Here is a 19846-nt window from a genome sequence, read left to right as displayed (position 1 = left end):
CTGTGGGTTTTTTTTGGCTTTTAATTAAGGAACTGCGGCTTTGCTTTGGGGGAGGGCGGAGGGACCCCGGAGGCTGGGGGCAACGGGGACGGCGTCTCCCGGGAACGAGAAACCGAGGCGCCGGCTGATAAAATCGAGGGGTCACCTAAGCTCGCCCCTTTCAGCCGTGTTTCCCTCTGCTTTACCCGGTTGCCCCCTTCCCGCAGCCGGTTTCTTTACCGCCTGAGAAAGTTGCGCTTCCCCACGGACCGGTGGGTAAGGCGAGACGGGAGCTAAAGGAGGCCAGGAGAGGTGAAAGGAGTGCTGTGAAGGGAATAACGCGACCCGGGGAGGTAGAGGAGGAAAGGTGCGGGGTGCTGGAGGCCCGCCAAGGCTGGCCCACCACGTCCCGCCCGAGGTGGGGGCTCTCCGAAGGGAGGCGAGGCGAGGCGAGGTTGGGCAGCTCCCTCAAGGTCACCGGGTGAGTGGTCGCTCACCGGGAGAATAAACTGGAACAGCATCTAGTTCTGGGACCTCTTCATTGTGTATTGATGTCACCACTGCTTTGGTTTCTTCCAAAAATGCTGATTTCTGGTTATAGCGGTCGCAACTTGTCAAGTCATTTTGGAAGAGTAACTGGGTTGGTAGAGTGTCTTCCCACAAGAGCCAGATCATTGCAACTTCTGGGCCAGATCATTGCAACTTTTGGGCCAGATCATTGCAACTTCTGAAGCTTTGAATGCTGAAATCAACCCCACTCTGCACCTCCCCTCCAGTGGCTTTACTGATGATCGTGGCTTACCTGGACCTCGAATTTCACCTCGGGTTTCTGGGTGGGTGGGTGTCAGTCAATTTAAAAGACCATTCCCACCTTTGTGATTATGTGTGCCTTTGTCCTAAGTATCCCTGTTTGCCCTGAATAAAGTGACGCTAATGCCTTTAGTGCCTTCGAAAGAGCCAAAGAAAGCAGCGTCACCTCTGAAAGATGATTTGCAGGATGATTTGTGTCAGGTAGAGCAGTGTTGGGTGGGGGAAGAGATGGACAATGTCTGTGGCATAGATCGATGGAACTGGGAAATGACTGCAGTTGCGGCTGTTACCTGCAGGTATCAATGTAAATGTAAAACCAAAAGACAGGTGGACTAAAATAAAATTTGACGTCAAAGTAGGGCTTAACATGTCTTTTTTTTCTTTTTTCCTTTCATTCTTTAGCTGTTAAAAATTATACTGGTACATAGGAAAGTTAGCCGAGGGTAAATCTATCATGGCGGAAAACCTGATAGATTAGATAGAAAACATGATAGAACCTGAAAATGGAAATAAGTTGAAACTATGTGCCTGGATGTTAATGGAAAAACAAAGCAAAACGGTATTCTAGGATGCTGGTCAAAATATTTGTCTTGGAGTTGCCGCTGCTGGAGGTATGGGCTTTTCCTTCTGTGTCAGTCAAGGGTCCGTCCACACTGAGTAGTTACGGTAGCTCAGCTGTGTCCGTGCTACTTCATCAGTACTACTCCCATGTCTTTGATCTGTGGATCCCGAAACCTATCTCTGGCAATACAAACTTCCCCGTGGAGTGAATTCAAACCTCCTGCCGGTAGGCTTGCTTTTCTTTCTTACCTGCCGTGGACCCCTTGGAAGTGCTTTACAGCTCCTCAGGATCTGTAGTTCACAGGTTGAAAACAGCTGACCTGGACAAATATCTAAATAAGTCTGATTTGTTAACATTTCTAGGTTTTGTTTTTCTGTGGAGTGGGTACCTACTGCTACCATATTCATACAATATTCATTTGTAATCTGAATATGGTAAACCAGTATTCTTGAGAACTTTTTTCCTTGCCAGAGACTTTCAGTGCCATAGACAGAGATTTGAATGTTACTGCCAGAAGATGAGGTTATCTGCTCCTGCCGTGGAAGGAGAAGGGCAGAGGCAGAACCGGGGATGTGGTACAGGGGAAGAAGGCACCCAAATGCCAGGCTGGCTGTTCCTGCGTCCTCTAGCAATGCTGTGCTCTGTGCTGCCTCTCCAGTTGTTGCCTGACCAAGAGGCCCATCTCCTACCATGCCAGCAAATCCAGTTCTTCTGGGCTCTTGGTCCTTTCTATTTCAGAAATGGCTTTTTTTTTTTTTTTTGATAGGGTCTTCTGCCACTCATCATCCACTCAGCTAGGCAACAGCTTCTCAGTCTCCTTTCCCACCCCACCCTTCCTAACCAAGGCATGTGATGTACTTGTGGTAGGCTGAGTTTCAGGGTAACATCTGTTTCCAGAGAAGACAAATAGATGATTATTCATAGTATGAATAGAGCATCCTAGAACTGCTACACTCGAAGCTTTTTAGTGCCTTTTTTTGCATGTGGAAGTAGTATTAATCTCGGTTTGCTGGCCTTGGGAATACTGTTGTGGACTTTACTTGAGCTGCTGGTAGGGCTTATCAAGAGGCACTGTTTTTTGACGCCTGTTGATAAGCAGTTCTGCAGTTTAATGATATTTTAGGAGCTAATCTAGAATAGCTTCAAAGGTATTTCTTAGGAGATCTAAGAATGCCAAGGCTCTACTTGGGGCAATGTTTCATATAAATATTTACACAGTCCCATGTAGTTCTTTGCAAGATGTGTAATGTTACTGCATAGGCGCACCGAGCAGAGCTTACCTCTATTGAGAAGGTTAGCCGAAAGGCCGGGACATTGGAAGAACCTGATTTTGATGACTTTGAGACATTCGGTTGCTTGTCGATTTGTCTTTGACCTCTTCCAGAGGATAAATTTTACCTTGTGCAGTAAATGACATTCACTTTTTTTTAATCATCGCAGTAGAGAGAGTCATTACTACTTCCTGAAGCAGTGTCAAGGAAATCTTGTTTATGAAATGAGATAAAAAGTCTTGTTTAGTTCCTCTCGTTTTTCATACATAACTGAATTTTTTTTTAACCTTTCTATACTTCATTTGCAAGTCGTGATAATTTTTAGTGCTTGTTAAACAGGAATCTTCACCATGTTTTCTCTTGTTGAGGTAGCAGAGGCAGGAGTTGCCCAGTGTATGGAAAGATTGTGTAAATGAATCTGGAATAATCTTTTTGCTTGTTTCCTCTCTTTTTTTTTTTTTTTAATTGCCTCTCCTCCCTTTCCTCCCCACCTTGCTATCATGATTATATTGTGTTTAAGGTTACGCTATCGAAACTTCTAGGTGGCCATAAAACGATTGGGAGGAAAAAAAATGAAAGCATACTTCCTTTCTAGCATCGTCAACAAGAACCATAATTTGTTGGCTTACCCTTTTTTAGGGTTGAGCTTTGCACTGGAATTACTCCTTTGCTATCTTAATGAGTTTTGCCAGTTTGCTCATTTGCATGTGCTGTATTTCTTTATCTGGATAAAGGGAACTTCTGATTTTTTGGATGTGACACTGTGTTAGTGTTCATGTCGAGTGTTTGGATGCTTTATGCTTCCTCCTTTTAGAAGCTGAACTTGACTTCATGCATTTGGCTTTTAACTGTTCTGTCCTCTCCCTTCTTCTTTGTTTGCATGTGGTTGCTTTTATGTAGGTCTAAGAACGAGTTTGGGTTTTTTGGTGGTTGTTTTTGCGATTGTTGATACCTATCATAGAGCTTAACAAACAGGTAATGATGTTTCCATTTCAGGAAATAACACAAAATATATACTGAAGTAGTAGGTAAATGGAGGCGATATACTGTTGCCCGTATAACTCTGGCTTCTTTGGCCAGGTTGAATTCAGTGTGTTATATTAGGATATCTGAAGGTAATTATTCCATTCTATTGACTTAGGCGTCTAGCCATGGAAAAAACATACAGTGATCTCTATCTAAAAGCTTGTGGAAATTAATATCACTAGCGGTACTTGTGGAACTCTATGCCTCCAAAGCGTGGTACTGCTGTTAATTAACAATTACGACGTGATGTGTGCTAAGGAAGTACCGTTATTATTTCTTGCATGGAGAGCTAAGGTAACAGCCAGAAAGCCTGGTTTCATTAATAAAATCGTGGTTAAATCTTTCGGATTTCTTTGCCTTTCGTTCTTTCTGTTGTCTTTTTGGGATGCTGGCTTCTGGCTAGTGAAGGGCACATGCGATATAAAGGAGTCGTGTACCATGCACCATGATGGTGCTGTAAGGAGGCAAAATTGGAGGTGAGGGGCTGAGGAGGATGTGGTGGTGAGGACCACTTGGAGCTGAGCAGCACGACTCTGGGCTCGATGCTTTTCTTGTCTGGGGGACAGAGGGGCTGTCACTGTGGTGGGGAGGAGGACAAGCCTTTGGAGAACTAATACTCTAGGAAGTCTATATTCAATGAAGTAGTTTGATATCAAATGAAGTACGGACCAACTCTACTGCAACTTTTGCTTAAAGAATTGAGTTGCAGAAATCCATAGAAAACTAAAAAAGCTATTGGATTAAATTTGTTTTGAATTAATATAATATTTTCAAAATTTTTAATTGTTGTTTGTGGGTTTTTTTTTCATTCTGGCAACTTTTATTGGAGAAAATGATGTATTTTTGAAATTTTAATGACCCACGACAGAACTTTAATTGTAACACTCCTAAGGCATATGTGAGAAGAAGCTAAGATATTTCAAGTAATATCTGCGAGCTGTGAGGCAGTATGTTTCGCTGTATTCATCAGTATACTCTGTTGATGATGGCTCTGCGTTTTATACTCTTGTCATCACCTGTCATTAGAAACAGTGGCGTTATTTCTCTACCTTCAGAGTCATGAGACAAAAGCATACTCAGTTTTGGACCTTCTGTGTTGCTGGAGGTCCAAATGCTGCTTCTGCTCCATCCATACTGGAGTAAATTGAAGTTTTTGAAATTCAAGGGCTTGACTACATATGAGTGACGGGTCCCTTTCGTTATTTGGGTATACTGTTTCCAAAGCTAGAAGGTGTTAGCAAGCCAACCTGCAAGGCTCTGGCTCCCTGGGCCCTGTCTCTTACGCCTTTAAGCCTGCTACGGGGCTGAGCTCCATCCCTGGTTCCTTCCCTGGGGATCTCTGTACACTTTTAACTCCACCAACTCACTCTAAAGGACCCTTGAGGTTTGTTCCTTCAGATGTACCCAGTAAACTGCCATTATAACTCGGCAGACATCAAGAGGAATGACTGGCAGCGGAAGGGAAGGATAGTTGTGCATTCCCACTAAACTCTTCTGCACCAACCTGGGTTTATGATACTTTTATGTGGGATCTATTTAAATCTGTCTAGTGTGTGAGGTGAGTTAAAGGCCAAAGTATTGGACTGAGATAAGACGGACCAGTCTCTTCTAGCTCTGTAGTTGTTGGGCTGGGGAGAGTTTGACAGGTCTGTTTGTTTCTCCATGACCCAGCTTCCTTATCTGTGAAGTTGTTGCAGTACCCTTGATGTATTTGTAAAACATTTTGAAGTGTGTTAGTGATGCATGTTTAAGAAAACTAGATGATATCATTTTTGGATGCCACACATCTGTTTTTTCTTTAAATGTTTGCAAACTAACAGGAGCCCAATGGTTTTGGTTTAATCTGCTTTTAATACACTGGCAAAGGTGTACGTGTAGTACCGTCGAAAATCTGTATGTACCTGTGACTTCCCTGTAGTGTGATAATGGAAAACTGTTATTAATCAGAAGCTGGATGGGAAATCGATTAACAAGAACTAAGTTGGGAGTGACGGTTGAAAGCCAGTTAGGCAATAGATATTTTTTTCCTCAGTTCATTAAAAAAGAACCAAAACAAAACACAAAAAAGACCAAACTCCAAAAAAGAGTGAGGAAAACTGTCTTCTGCCAATTTGCAAATGGTAATGTAAAAAATATTTGGGTTTTTCTTTGGTCATAGTACCCGTTGGCTTCCCTCGGAATCACCACTTCTGTCTGCTATCACTGAACTTCCTGATCCTTTTTTTTCCTCTCCTTTTCAGAGAACAAGGAACAAAAATACCTGCCTGTGACTCGTTACTTGTCCTCGGAGTCTGGGCAGAGCTACGCTTCCCGACTCTGCTGTGAAGAGCTGGGTAAGAATGGATGCGACATAGAGCAGAAGTCCTGAAGCCTGGGTTACCAATCTGATGGACGTACGGTAAGTAGGAGTAAGACCTGTTTTTTACCTGTCTGCCATGCAAATAAGAGTTCAATAGTGCATTATGATTTACTTTTTTTTTTTTATGCTGGTGCTAATAAGCAAATACCAGACTCAGCCTTCCTAAACTGTCACAAAGTACTGGCATGCTCCAGGTGCCAAGCTGCTCTTGAAATGTGCTTCAGAGACATTTGCAGTTCAGTTTTGGGTGAGATGACGCCTTGGTACAGGTTCTAAAACATAACTTTATACTTTGGGCTGAATTATGTGTTTTTTTACCGCTCTTTATAGTCGTGGCTTTCACTGGCGCTCATGGCAGTGTGCCTGTGTGCAGGGTACTGCTCTGCAAGCCGGAGAATGGGATTTCTCAGTGCGTGACTGAGGCACTTCCCAGGCTTTTTTTCATGTAGAGTAACATTACGAGAGGACTCAATAGATTAAATTATTTATTAAAATGATTGCTTGTGGAGGTGTATAACTGCCTGGTTTACAACAGTGGCAGAAAACATTTTCTGTTTCTCGTGTCTTTGCTAATCTGCGGTTTTACTTAATGTTAATGTTTAACTTGAAAATAAACTGCTATACGCTTGAAACATTGGATGTAGCTCCTCTCTGTTACTCTATTTGGAAAACTTTCGTACTGGTGTAGCATATTGTTTCCTCGCCGTGCTTCTCTCTCTATTTTTGGTGTGGTGGCTATAACACACAACCAAGAAAATGACTGTTTGCAATGCGGAAGACTGAAAAAGATGTGGCTTGTGGGGCTGCTCGCCGTGGTGTTATCAAATGAGTTACTTGAATTTGTATTTCCTGATGCTTTGTTCATGTTCTCGTTTCTGCGTCAATAAACCTCGGAGCGATACATGAGTAAGTGTTGAGAGAGGCAGGAGGACCTGAACTTGGTACTGACACCATGTGGGTTGTTGCCAGGATATTCTTTAACTCTCATTCTGTCAGCGAGAGTGAGCACTAACTTAATCTTCTGGGTTTGTGTGGTGCTCGTGTTAATGAATAGTTGCCACTGTATAATCCTCACGGTTGTATTGAGAGGCTATTGAGATCTGATTTCGTGCTGCACCTTAATTGGTACCCTCTCTTGAAATACTTCCGTATTCCCCCCCCTCCCTGCCCCCAGATTTGGCATTTTTCCAAAGGAAAAACCGACAAGAGAGGTGGACAAAGCTTCTGATTGTCATTGTTTTCTATTTTATTTTTTTTTTAATATATAGGTTTGTGTTTTACTTCCAAACACTTGAATTGTTTCAGTACTGCTGAAAAGGAAAGATGACCTCTACTGTAGTAAGTAAACAAAATATTCAAAATATTCCCCTCTGACTTTTTTTTTTTTTTTTTAAAAATGAGATTTTATTTCTTTACAACCTATTAAGTGATGTTGTGGTTGGTTAACAAGTCTTTAAAATGTGAAGCATTTGTTGTGTTTTCTTTTCTGCAAAAAGGGAAAGATACACTGTGAGGCAGGTGTAAGAGGCTTGAATTAACTAGCATTTCACGTGCTCAGGTACTCCTGGGAGAGATTTATGCTTTTAAAGCTTATTTTAGAGGGATAGATTGGAATGGCTTCTAACTAGTTCTTAAAACTCTTCCAGGATGAATATTCCACAACCTATTGTAGACCAGTGCATTTCAGAAGTAGCTTAGGTATACTTGGAGTTGTCATAGGGCAAAGTGGGGCGGTGAGCGTTGATCCTAGACCTGGCCAACTACAGACACAAAGGCTGTTACTTGTCAGCGTTTCTTTCGATGATGGTGCTGCCTAAAACTGTCCTTGCTGCTTATTTCTACCCTGTCAGATGTTCCAGTGCAATGGTTTGGGCAGCCAGCTGGAGGGCTGGGCTCAGGAATCCTTCTTAGGTTGAGTTACTTTGGCTTAAGGAACTGATCTCTTCATACGCCTTCCAGCCTCACTCTCTGTTATTTTTATTATTCAAAGTGCAAGGTATTAGGCATGTACTGTAAATCTCTTTGTCCGCATAAATTGGAGTCACTAGTATGTGTATGCATAGGCATGGTGTATTTCTGCGTTGGCAGAATTACTTGGTAGGGTTCTGAATGTAAACGACGTCTGAAACTTGTTTTATCCTAATTGCAGTCTTGCCTTTTGTTTTTCATTTTCTCCTGTTTCCTTCCCCTCAACATTATCATTTAGACTCCACCGCCATACTATGAAAATCACGGCTTTCAGCCAGAAAATGTCCGTTCTGCCGGGCAGCCCGGAGGTGCTAACCCGTATCCCCAGTACTTCTCAACAAACGCCCCGTCAGTGCCAAGCTATGTCCCAAGGGTTGCTACCCATCAGTCAACTACGCCAGTAGCGCTTCCATCCAGGAGAACATGTGCATCAAGTAAGTTTTGTTGGGATTTCTTCCAATTTTAGACTTCAGGTCTTCCAAAGTAAGACACCAAATAAAAGGGAATTTCCCTTCTAACTCCTGTATGGAAGGAGCCACCTCCCCATGGATGAAGAAGTAATAGCTGGCTGAGATGCCGGTGTAACGGGACAGGAACCTGGGCGATTTGGAGGAAGGATGGTGGAATGGAGTAAAGTCTGTCTGGCATAAAATGTCTGGGTTCAATGTCAAGGAAATAGATAGTTCCTTATTTGTGAACCTAATTTCTCTTTTTCTCCTTGCTTTCATTTCAGGTGTAAGGAAAATCGTAGTCATTATATTATCTATTTTACTAGTCATTTGTTGTGCAATTGCTGCTTTCTTCATCTGGTATTCTGGTAAGAATTTTTTTTTTTGTGTTATTCTGAAAGAAAAGATGTATTAAACTTTTAAAGTTAGAAATATACATTCTTATAGTCCATTTTATGTTGAATTAAGGACATGCATCCTCTCTGAAATGGAACTCTCTTCCAAATTTAAACTTCAGTTGGTTTCAAGTAGAAGAAGGAGATTGAAGTAGATTTGTATACCTTAACTGCAGGAGAGTAAATGGTCAAGATCCATTTTATTTTGGTAAAATGGGAATCTCTCCTGGAGCAGAAGTAATTCACGTCCGTTTATTTGGTTTTGTGAGGCTTTTGCTTTGAAAGTGTGTTAATGTTGCGTGAGCAACACTGTCTCACCACTGTAAGCTGTACCAGAGATGATACGTTTGCCTTGGAAGTCATCCCAACCGGGGTGACTGAGCTCTGGAGCTGGGCTAGAGCAATTCTGTTTGGCTTAGGTGAAGTTTGTCTTGTGCTATCTTAATTTCCCCTTGAATGGAAACCACTTTTCAAAGGAAACAAAAAAACAATTTGCGATGTTTTTAGGAGCCTCTCCTTCCTGTTCTATGCAGGAAAAGAAAGGAAGAGAGAAGGGAGTTAATTTAAAACTATTAGGATGACACTTTGTGTTCTTAGGGATTTTTTTACTTGCTTTGATTTATACAGGCTGAATATAATCTTGTTTTAAATGGCAGCAAAAGCAAAAGGATGTAAATGGAGTAATCGCTTTCTTCCTCCTGTTCTGTTTATAAGTGTTACGCTTTGTCAGCGCAAAGCTTTTAGACAACTTAATGGTGCTTGCTTATTCAGGGGAGACAGTGGACAAAAATCCAATCAGCTGCATCAGTGACTTAATCTGACAAGCGATGTAAAGGACAGAGCAATACATCTTCTGCCGTGTCAGGCTAGATCTCCTCCCATCTCTTGAATTTAAGAGCTCTTTCTGATGTTTTGCTCTATCAAAGTGGAATACTCCTTAAGATGAGAGTTGGCAGTAGTCGCCTGAGGCTAAGCTGACGTTCGGTTTCATGGCTGTGTTGCTCTCTCTCTAAACCCCGCAGTAGAGAATCGTTGTCTCAGCTCCTTGATAGAGTGTGGATCTTCAGGAGTGTGCCTGCCACCCTCGCAGTGGTGCGATGGAGTGAACCACTGCCCCAACGGCGAGGATGAAACCCGGTGTGGTGAGTGCTGGCAGTCAGCGGGGGGGACCTGCAGCCAACTGCAAGAGTTTTTGAGCAAATTGCCTTGTCCAAACCTTGCCAAAGTTGCAACAGGGCCATTTTAGCCTAAGTTGTATCTCTAAAATGGTTTAGGATGTTTGAGTGCTTTGAAGGCTATATCGAGATAACTCAGTTTGTTTCAAAGCTGAATGGAATGACTGGCTCAGGGGTTTGAGCTGGTTTAACTTTGAATCAGTTTTTAAAATATTGCCTTTTAATTTGAATGGGGTTTATGCAAACCCAAATGTAACATTGTCTCTGGAATGAACAGTCCTCATTGACTTCTTGGTAGAACTTCATGTAATAACAGAAGTCTGCTGGTCTTTGGTCAGGCTTGTCTTTTTCCACATATTTTGCATTCCTCCTTCTCCCAGTAATGCTTCAACTACTTCATAACTCCTTTGTGTCAGAAAGTCTGCTCTGATCAGTGTTTCCAACTGAAAAGATGCCAAGGGAAGCTTTAGTGCAGAGCTGAAGGTAGAAGGTGGAACCGCCATCGATTTGTCTGTCCCAAAGACGTAGCATCTTGTTTCTAACACCTGTGTTGTGCCAGTGCTGCTCTGGAAAACTCCGGCTGTGCTCTTATTCTCTCTCTGGGTGCTTTTATTCTGCACGTGCCTCATGCAGGGTTAGCATTTACTGGCATACGCTGTAAAGTTGTTCCTCTCCATTTGGTTGAATAATGGGTTTTTTGGAGAAGCTTGTTCAATCTGTTCTTTTGCTTGAACTATTTTATATTACATTCCTGTGCAAATAAATACATAATGGGGCATGGAATGTCAGAACTAATCGCTCCTTGTTACATTCTTGTTCTACAAATGCTTCTCTGAAGAAATTTGGTGTATTAAGATATAATATAAAATATATTACAATAGATTATATTTTATTTATATGCAGTATATGACACCTTAAGAAATATATGGTTCCGCAGATAAAAGACAAGAATTGGCTATTGTAATGTTTCGCAGTGGTAGAATGTGAGAGAACTTTGGGCATAAAAGCTGAAATGGAAAGATGAATGCTATCTTGTACACTTGCATTTTGAAACTAGTAGTTCTTTTAAATTGCCTCACACAAAAGAATTAAATCATTGCGATATTTCTGTCTACTTGATATTTACTCAGAATTTGAGTAGAAGGCAGCATTAAATTAATACCAGTTGATACATACAAGCAAATATTATGGGTAACAATACTTCTAAGTAGAGAGAGGGCAGTAATATAGCGTGTGGTGTTCTTGGTTTCTTTTTTTTTTTTCCCCCTTCTTCCTTTTCTGGCAGTTAGACTTTTTGGACCAAACTTTATCCTGGAAGTTTATTCACCTGTCAGCAAATCCTGGTATCCTGTTTGTCAAGATGGCTGGAATGACGATTATGGGAAGATCGCATGTAAAGACATGGGCTACAATGTGTAAGTCTAACTTTCGTCAGCCTTTGCACGTATACAGAAAGGTTAAAATTTCCCTCTTGCTGTTTCTGAGAATGCATATCTGAAACAAAAAGCAGTTGGCAATCTAGTTCTTATGAACGCAGGTGGGTCTGATTTTAATGGTGGTAGCTGTTACTGAATCAAAACGAAACATTGCTCCAACAAGTAACGGGGTCTGGCACGCATGCAGTAGTCACTCATGGGGTCTCTTTTATCCCATACATTCACTTACAACCGTCTCCCAGAGCTCACTTCAGATCATTATAATTGCTCAGTAACATCCAGTCTGACTTAACCTGTCATCACTGGTGTTACACGGAAAGCCTTGATCTTCTGAGGACCCGAATAACACCAGCTCATGTGGCAGATCACCATAAACGTTTGTGGCCCTGGGTGCCACCCACATTCTCTCCATGTAACGCCATAGCCTAAATTCTTCTGCAGTTGAAATACTTGATGTTGCCTTTCTTTGATACAGTTGGCAAACGCTGTCTTCCGTTGTGGGTGGAATAATGGGGTGAATTTATTGCCCAGGCAGGCAGAGCTTGCGTGTGCCCACGCTGTGTTGTGGTGCTCTGAATTCAGATCTCTGAACCAGCAATGACCCCAGTAATTCCAACTCCAGTAAGACCGCCCAGCAGCAACTACACAGAGCTGGTCCTCAGCTAGGAAGCCTGGCAGAACGGCAGTACTTCCTCCGCCTCTTGTCGTCCCACAGAAATGTGGCGGTCACGACTTAGTGGACATGAACTTTGCTATGCGGTGTAAGTGTCCCGACAAAGACATCTCTTCATCTTGCCCTCTTTCGTGAGGCTGAAGATTCCTACCGTGCATGCATATTAGATAAAAATATTGTTTTAATCTAGTAACTGCTTGATGGGCAACGGAACTTGACAAATGTTTAAAGAATCTGAGTCTCTGGCACTGCACTACATCACCAGGGTTCTGTGTTTAAAGGAGGGGGGGAATCATATTTTTAGTGTTGTTCATGTCAGAAGCTCTAGCTTGGCATGGTTTATTGTTACTTGTTTGAAAACTGAAACTACAGGTTTCATAATGGGCTTTCTGTTTTGCAGAGATACGTATTACTATAGTCGAGGAGTTGCAACTGAAGTCAGCTTTAAAAGCTACATGAAGCTGAACACAAGTGCTGGGAATATAGACCTGTACAAAAAGCTGTATGGCAGGTATCTTTGTTTAAGATAAACTTCTTCCCTTTTATCAGGGGCCTGTTTAGCTGTTGCAAGAGGTGTAGCTTCTGCCTGTAGCCTAACGCAAGCACACCTTTCAGTGGGGATTGTTAGAGGGAGTTTGGCTTTAATCTGATTGCAGCGACTGCTCTCCCTTCTATTTAAAAACACAGCTGTCATTTTTCCATGCTTCCTCTCCTCTTTTAGAAGAGAAGACGTCCCATCCTGTTCCCTCCCTGCTGTCTAGAAGGTTGCCACGTCAAAGATACTTTTCTAAGGCTCTTTGACCATCAACAGGAGTTTCTGTATGGTGGCAATGGCTACCAACTGTAACACATTCACAGCAGCTGGTACAGCTTTTTTTTTTTTTTTCAGTCACATGAACACACAGCATGCAAAATGGATCTTTCACTGTGGAAAGTATCATTTTTATTCTCATTAAACAGCTCTGAAGTGTCTAGTTTCTAAACCTGTAGACTGCTGTGCCTGCAAAGTTCCCGTGGCTCCTTTTGTTTAGGTTCTTCTACAACTACTTCATAAATCAGCTCAACTTTTTCTCATGCTGTTCTTCATCTTGCTCCTCAGTAGGCTCACAAACCTTTTGTACTGGCAACTGCAGTCTTCCACATGACTGTTTTGGTGAATGCAAGAAATGGTGGAGGCCAGATGGTTGCTGGTAGGGTAGCCAGAGAGAGTGAAGAAAGCAGGGAACCCTCAGCAGGGAGATGAGGGTGAAGGCAGGACACGTAGCTGGAAAGGGTGGGAAGGAGCTGGAGGGTGAACTTTGCCCACCATTTGCTTCACTATGTGCCTAAAATTTTGTTTGTTTTTTTATTTCCATTGCAGTGGTTCCTGTGCATCAGGAAAGGTGGTTTCTCTGCGCTGCATCGGTAAGTAACTGTGTTTCTCAAAGTTCTGCTCTTTCATGCTTTGAAATACTCTGACTGGGAAATTCTTTTGAATCTGCATAAATAATTGCCGTCTTTTGATGGGCAGATGACTTAACTCTGGTTGCCAAGTTTCAAACGGTGCAGTTTAAGGAGTAGGGTGGGAAGAGAAGACAAGGAGGATGTTGGATCCCCAGTTGCTTTTGTCTTTGCCGCCACCGATTCCTTTAAATGACTTACTTGCGGTGAAGCTCTGTAGCCCTTGCCCAGCAGCCATGTTGGGATGTCTGTGGCACGTCTGCTCTCCAACACGCGGCCGTCGGGTGGGCAGCGCGTTCTTGACAGTGATGGCTGTCAACTCGTGGCTGTTGTCTGTTTTGTTGCACAACGCAAAAGGCGTGTGTCTATGTGGTTTGCCAGAGATGCTTGAATACCACACTTGAAGGTGCAAGGAACCACTGGTTTATGGTTTGTGGTGAACTGAAGGCAGCAGCTACCAAATGCTCACCTTGACGTTTGCAATGTGAAGGGGGTCTAGGCTATGGGAGACTCGGGATCTCGATGTCCAGGGCAAGGGTCCGAGCTGCAGTGTATCGAACGGCAGCAGTGCAGAGGTCGGAGGAGGTCTGCGCTCCCCTCTGCTAACAAATCCTGAGTTGCAGAAGCCCTTTCCAGACCAGCTCGCCCCGTAACTAACGCCCGTGTGTGTAACTGACTCCATAGAGTGCGGTCTTTCCACTAAAAGCGTGAACGTCATGAACAGAATCGTGGGTGGCAGTGGGGCGGCACTGGGGCAGTGGCCGTGGCAGGTCAGCCTCCACGTGCAGGGCACCCATGTCTGCGGGGGATCCATCATCACCCGCCAGTGGATAGTGACGGCGGCACACTGCGTGGAAGGGTGAGTCTCGCCCGCACGGGCGACAGAGCCATCGACTCGCTCATTTCTCTCTCAAATGGTGATTTTTTTTCTTGCTTCAGGCTGAAATGCACAAATGCACCTAAGTCTCCCAAGTTTCTGCTTTAAAACTGAATTAAATACCTTTCCTCCCCTCTCCCCTGCCTTGAATGCAGATGCTCGGTACAGTATTTTGTCTGTGGAGCAGTATAGTTTTCAAGTATTAAGGGAAAATTTGTTCTGGCGGAGGCTGGCTGCAGATCATTGGTCTGCCTTCTACAGGAAGAAAATCTTATTTTACTTGTTAAAGGTGGAAATTAAATTGGATGGTGGTGTTGGGCACAGATATCCACCAAACTTCAGAGGTAAACGCAAGGCATCAAACTTAACGCCAGCCAGTACGATGTTTTCATGAAGATGTTGAATTACACTGTGAGGAAAAAGAAAGAGGAAAAAAAAAAAAATCCCAAACCCTCAAATATCGCACAACTGTAGATATCAATTTAAAGATGCCTGTACCATTTATTTTCTCGTATCTTCATGCCACAGGGTACCAAAGCCCTAGTCAGTATGAAATGTAGATTTATACCTATCCAAGGAGCACTTTGCATCGGCATCAACAAGAATAGCTAGTGCTTTGCACATTTTTAACCTATAAAGGAGAGTTGAGAGCGTTGCGGTACCTTGTGTACAGTAGCAGGACATGTTTAAAAGGTGGCCGCTTCTGTTGGTGGGAAAACCCACTAAGCAAAAACATTTTTAGCGGTTGGTTGGCTGGATCACAGTTTGAGGCTTAGCTAAAGAAAAATAACTGTGTCCTTAACCTTGAGAAAGAAACGCAAGTGTTTATTTTAATGGGATGATCTTATCCCTCCTTTGTTTTCTGATTTGAGCTCTGTCGTACACAAAAGTTTCAGGAATGGCAACCAAGCTGCAGCTGGCACAAACCCGGTTTTCAGTCTTGTTTGTTTGCTCTGTGTTTGGTGGGGTTTTTTGGTTTTGGTTTTTTGTTTGGTGGTTTTTTGGTGGGGGTTTTTTGTTGGTTTTTTTGTTTTCTTTTTTTTGAGGGGGGCTGACTTGCAAGCACCGCTGCCTCGGCAGTTCTCGTGGAGGGAGTTTTAACACTTGTGGGGAGTTTTCTATTGAGCATTTGTAAACTGTGCTGGAGCACAAGAGACTGCTTAAGTTACATCTAGCGACCCGGCTTAACATTTAAAAAACCTCACCAAAACCAAACCAAAAAAACACTAGCATTTTCAAGATAGCGAAATTCCTTCGCTAGATCATATTTTTACTAATTCTGGCTTCTGCTGCCCTTGTGTGCTTTGGATAGTACAAGGGAGTGATACCACTGACATGTGAGACCTCAGAAATAACTGCTTGATCCCTCAGCCCTGGAAATCAATAGACTTCAGTGTTGCAGTTCCAGACTATAATTTGCTGTGCTGAGTGACTAAGGGGATAGACAGTGATACTTAACCCATTTCAAAGATTTTTTGGATATATTTATGAAATTAGAGTCAAGCTTTCCCAAAGTTAGATGTCTTGCAATTTGTTGACCTTGTTTTTCAGAAATGATAGTCAAGTGCATATGCATTCTTGGTTGCACATGCATTTAACTACGGTTTCTGAAGGCATAATTTGAAGGTCATAATCCGTGACATGTTACCAGAGAAGCAAACTTTCTAACCTTTCTTTTTTTCTGTAGACAATTTTCTGACCCGTACAGCTGGAGGGTTTATGCTGGGATTCTGAATCAGAATGAGATGTTCTTAAGAAATGGACACAGAGTGCAACAGATAATTTCCCATCCGGATTATGATACAGATTCTAAAGACAATGATGTTGCCCTTATGAAGTTAGAGACACCCCTGACTTTCACTGGTACGTATTCTGCTCTTCTTAAGGCAAAAATGCAATGGCAATGAGCCCATCTTTTAAAACTTTGACGTTCATAAAGAAATCCTTGTAGATACGTACGGGAAGGACACAAAATGGGGGTAAAGACACCTTAAAGACAGAGACAGGTTAGAGGTAGAGAGGAGGGCAGACCCTCTGATTTTCTACGTAGGAGTTATTTAAATCTAGTACATGGTAAGGGAGTTTGGGCTCATCTCAATAATGTGCTTTTACCTCAGAATGCTGTACGGTACTTAAATATTGGCACTGCTGTGTGTGCAGACTCGGGATGTAGTGGTGGAGCAGCCGGCTCAATCCTAAACCAAGTTATGTCAAATAACAAATAGAAAAAAACCCCAACCAACTCCAAACCCAAACATTTTGAGAAATTCCTTTCTTAAAAGTAGATGTAGGTTATTTGTAAGCAAGCAGTAAAAAACAGAGGACAAACCATTATTTAAACTTGAAGTGCTTTTTACGTACAAGTCCTTGATATTTCAGTGCATCAGTTTAAAGGTACTAGAAGTAATCTGGAGGGGCTCTTCTGCTGCTGAGAGCAGGGAGGTTGTCTGTTTACCAGGTTTTTATGCTTCATCCTTCTTGTATATAGGCATTGAATCCTGCTTGCGTTGTGATGATTTTCTGCAGTTTTGCAAAGGGAATGCAGAGAGGTAGTTGTCAGAAGTTCTTCTTTATCCTCTACTGATAGGAAGAGCTGGTGTTACTTGTTCTAGTTAGCCTGATGAATTGAGCTAGAGCCATTAACTGTGCTTGTTCCTCACTTGGAGGTGAAGATTAGGTAGCCATCTGGGAAAGGGTCAGCTTTCTGCTGCTGCCTGCATTGCTTATTTGCAGTATTGCTTATCTGCAAGGAAGGTAAAGTACAGAGAAGATGCATGGTGTGTATGTATTTAAGTGGTGGTCGTGCTGAGATATTTCATATGGATTTATTTTGAATGATGCCTGGACATCTGGGATTACCGATGTTACTGTGTTTGTTTTGTAGATACTGTACAGCCAGTTTGTCTGCCTAATCCAGGGATGATGTTCCAGCCTAATCAGCAGTGCTGGATATCTGGCTGGGGAGCAGAGTACCAAGGAGGTAAAGAGTGGCTCTGGAATATTTTGGTCTTCTACATAAACCAGTCCTCTTCGGTCTGCGAATAACCGCTGCATGGGCTGATTGGGCGGTTTGAGCCAGATCTGTCGATACGCTACTTTTTCAACCGTTTTACAGCCCCTAATATTTACACAGGGCATTCTATCTCCAAGCAAGTTGTGATGTGTTGCATTCAGCAGACTGCAAAGGAGCCTCAAATCGATACCGGGGGGCCAGAAATATTCACACAGGAAACAATTCTGTGCCCCTGCTAGCAAGGCCACCTCTCCTGTAACAGGGGGAACAGGACAGTCCCTGTGGGCATGAGAAGGAGCCTGTCCTTTCCACCACCTCAAGCTAAAATAGCATGATGCAAGTAAATTAGTAAGAAGTGAAAAGGAAAGGGAGGAAAGGTTTCTCTCGATATGGGAAGCTGGACTCTGAATATGGGGATTGCTGGCAGCTTGTGCTAGAGCATGAAACTGTGGGGAGGTCGTCTTCGCCTCTTGCAGACTTCATGTGCTTTTAATAGCCCTGTAGATAAGGTGGTTGAGTTGGGGCTGGAGTAGGCAGGTAGGTTCCATGTTCTCTTGCTTTCCGGTACACTGAGAGCAAAGCAGGGTGAATTCACCGACCTCTTGGAAGGGAGTTTTAATGTCACAGTTGTATCTGTGCGAGGGGCCATACATCTTACTAGAAACGTCAGGATGGACGCTGAAGTTTGTTTCATCTTGAACAGTGCTAGCTGCTGGGAGTTGTAATAGCAACGTAATGTGCTGCTTGTTCTAATTTTGCCTTTGTGGTTTTGTGCATGTCTCAATTTTAGGTAAAACATCAAATAACTTGAATTATGCTACGGTGCCCTTAATAGAACGTTCTAGATGTAATTCTGTCTATATCTATAATGGCATGATTTTGCCTACAATGATCTGTGCTGGATATCTAGGAGGAGGAATTGATTCCTGTCAGGTAATTATTCCTAATTAACGCCTAATAATGATCTGATCATTTTTGTAGTCTTAGTAGCAGGCTTTTTTTTAATCATCTATTAATTACAAACAGATCCTATGCAAAACAAACAAACAAACAAACAAAATTGAGTGACATTTTCATTGGGCTTTTAGTTCCTTTTGTGGTACGTCCCTTTGAAAGGGACAACTTTTGTGTCATCTTCTGAACGGTTGCCAGCGCCGAGTTCTTGCTAAATACCCAAGGAGGGTGAGGCAGGCCCTTGTCACGCTTCAAGGATGTTTTGTTATCTGGTACTTGAAAGTGAATGAATGCTCTTCATAATCGTGGTGATACCCTAGCGTTACACTTGCGAACAAGAAAGTCAATAATACCTATCTCGTTTAGTACTTTGGGCAAACAATTTTCATTCCTATTGCAAGCAGTCATCATATCATACTGTAATTGCCATCACATTTTGTTTTAGTGACTCCCTTAAAATGATGGTTAGCTTTTTTTGAAAGTTAACCTGTATTCCTAAAGCGAAATGGACTGTGTCTTTCCTGGTGGCCAGGTCACTAATAATGTGCTTGTATTTTGTGCAGGGTGACAGCGGGGGTCCGCTCGTAACTAACAAAAACTCCGTGTGGTGGCTGGTTGGAGATACCAGCTGGGGAACTGGCTGTGCTTCTCCCAACAGACCTGGAGTGTATGGGAATATGACTGTGTTTTCAGATTGGATCTCTAAAAATATGCAGGTAAAATAACTGGGTGTTGTTAATAATCTTAAATGTCTCAAATCCTGAAACTTGATTTTATTTATGAAAATAAATAAATGTGACTTGTCTGCTAATGAAGCTGTTCTGTTGAGAAGCATCCAAGTAATTGATAAGATAGTCTGTCAGCAGAACATGAACCTTTGGTTTTTGTTTTGTTTTTTAAACAGGCAAACAGATGACAACGCTGTCTGTCCTTCTTGCTGATCGATGTTTCTGAGAACAAGAATAAATGAAGCCATGGATGCCTGGGATATTTATTCACTTTGCAAATGATTTTTTTTTTTCTTGTTGAATTTTCTTTTTAAAAATAACATGAAGGATTGCACACTCGGTTCTGTGCTGGCTACAGTGACTGATCTTAATCAGTGAAGGATTATCACAATGAGCACCTTTCTTCTTCTTGTCCTGCCTGGCGGAAAGTTGTTCTGTCGACTGCTTGCTGAAATGTCTGTCTTCCTTTGTTGAGTAACTTTCACTAGATAATCAGGTACAGGCTTATAGTGGCAATTTTAATCAATTTAATTTAAGATTTTCGTAGCAGGATGCTGAGACAGTTAGTTTAGTAGTGTTTTAATTTAAATGTTAAGTAATGTGAATGTTGAATCTCTGAGCTGCTGGTTGGCAATTTAAAAAGAAATGAATGTGGTTTTGGTATAGAATCATAGAATGGTTTGGATTGGAAGGGACCCTAAAGCTCATCCAGTTCCCACCCCCCCGCCACG

General features: G+C 42.5%; 1 protein-coding gene across 1 annotated transcript; it reads left to right on the top strand.

Moving 5' to 3' along the window:
• The first annotated feature begins 7330 nt into the window (after positions 1-7330).
• Positions 7331-19427, top strand: TMPRSS2 (transmembrane protease, serine 2). The gene is made up of 13 exons (XM_009706070.1): positions 7331-7345; positions 8214-8409; positions 8709-8792; positions 9842-9961; positions 11280-11409; positions 12504-12614; positions 13464-13507; positions 14228-14402; positions 16108-16283; positions 17305-17400; positions 18224-18366; positions 18951-19103; positions 19292-19427. The coding sequence occupies exons 1-13, from the start codon at positions 7331-7333 to the stop codon at positions 19301-19303; spliced, it is 1455 nt and encodes a 484-aa protein (XP_009704372.1). The 3' UTR covers positions 19304-19427.
• Positions 19428-19846: the final 419 nt, after the last annotated feature.

The sequence above is a fragment of the Cariama cristata genome, unplaced genomic scaffold (genome assembly GCF_000690535.1).
Source record: "Cariama cristata isolate BGI_N322 unplaced genomic scaffold, ASM69053v1 scaffold10068, whole genome shotgun sequence".
In the NCBI taxonomy this organism is placed as follows: Eukaryota; Metazoa; Chordata; class Aves; order Cariamiformes; family Cariamidae; genus Cariama; species Cariama cristata.
The sequence above is the reverse complement of the archived record's forward strand: the minus strand, read 5'-3'. Positions and strand labels throughout refer to the sequence as shown.

Coding starts and splice junctions, on each gene's coding strand:
- TMPRSS2 (XM_009706070.1), top strand. Junction 8,793..9,841: donor TTTCTTCATCTGGTATTCTG/GTAAGAATTTTT, acceptor TAAACCCCGCAG/TAGAGAATCGTTGTCTCAGC. Junction 9,962..11,279: donor CGAGGATGAAACCCGGTGTG/GTGAGTGCTGGC, acceptor CTTTTCTGGCAG/TTAGACTTTTTGGACCAAAC.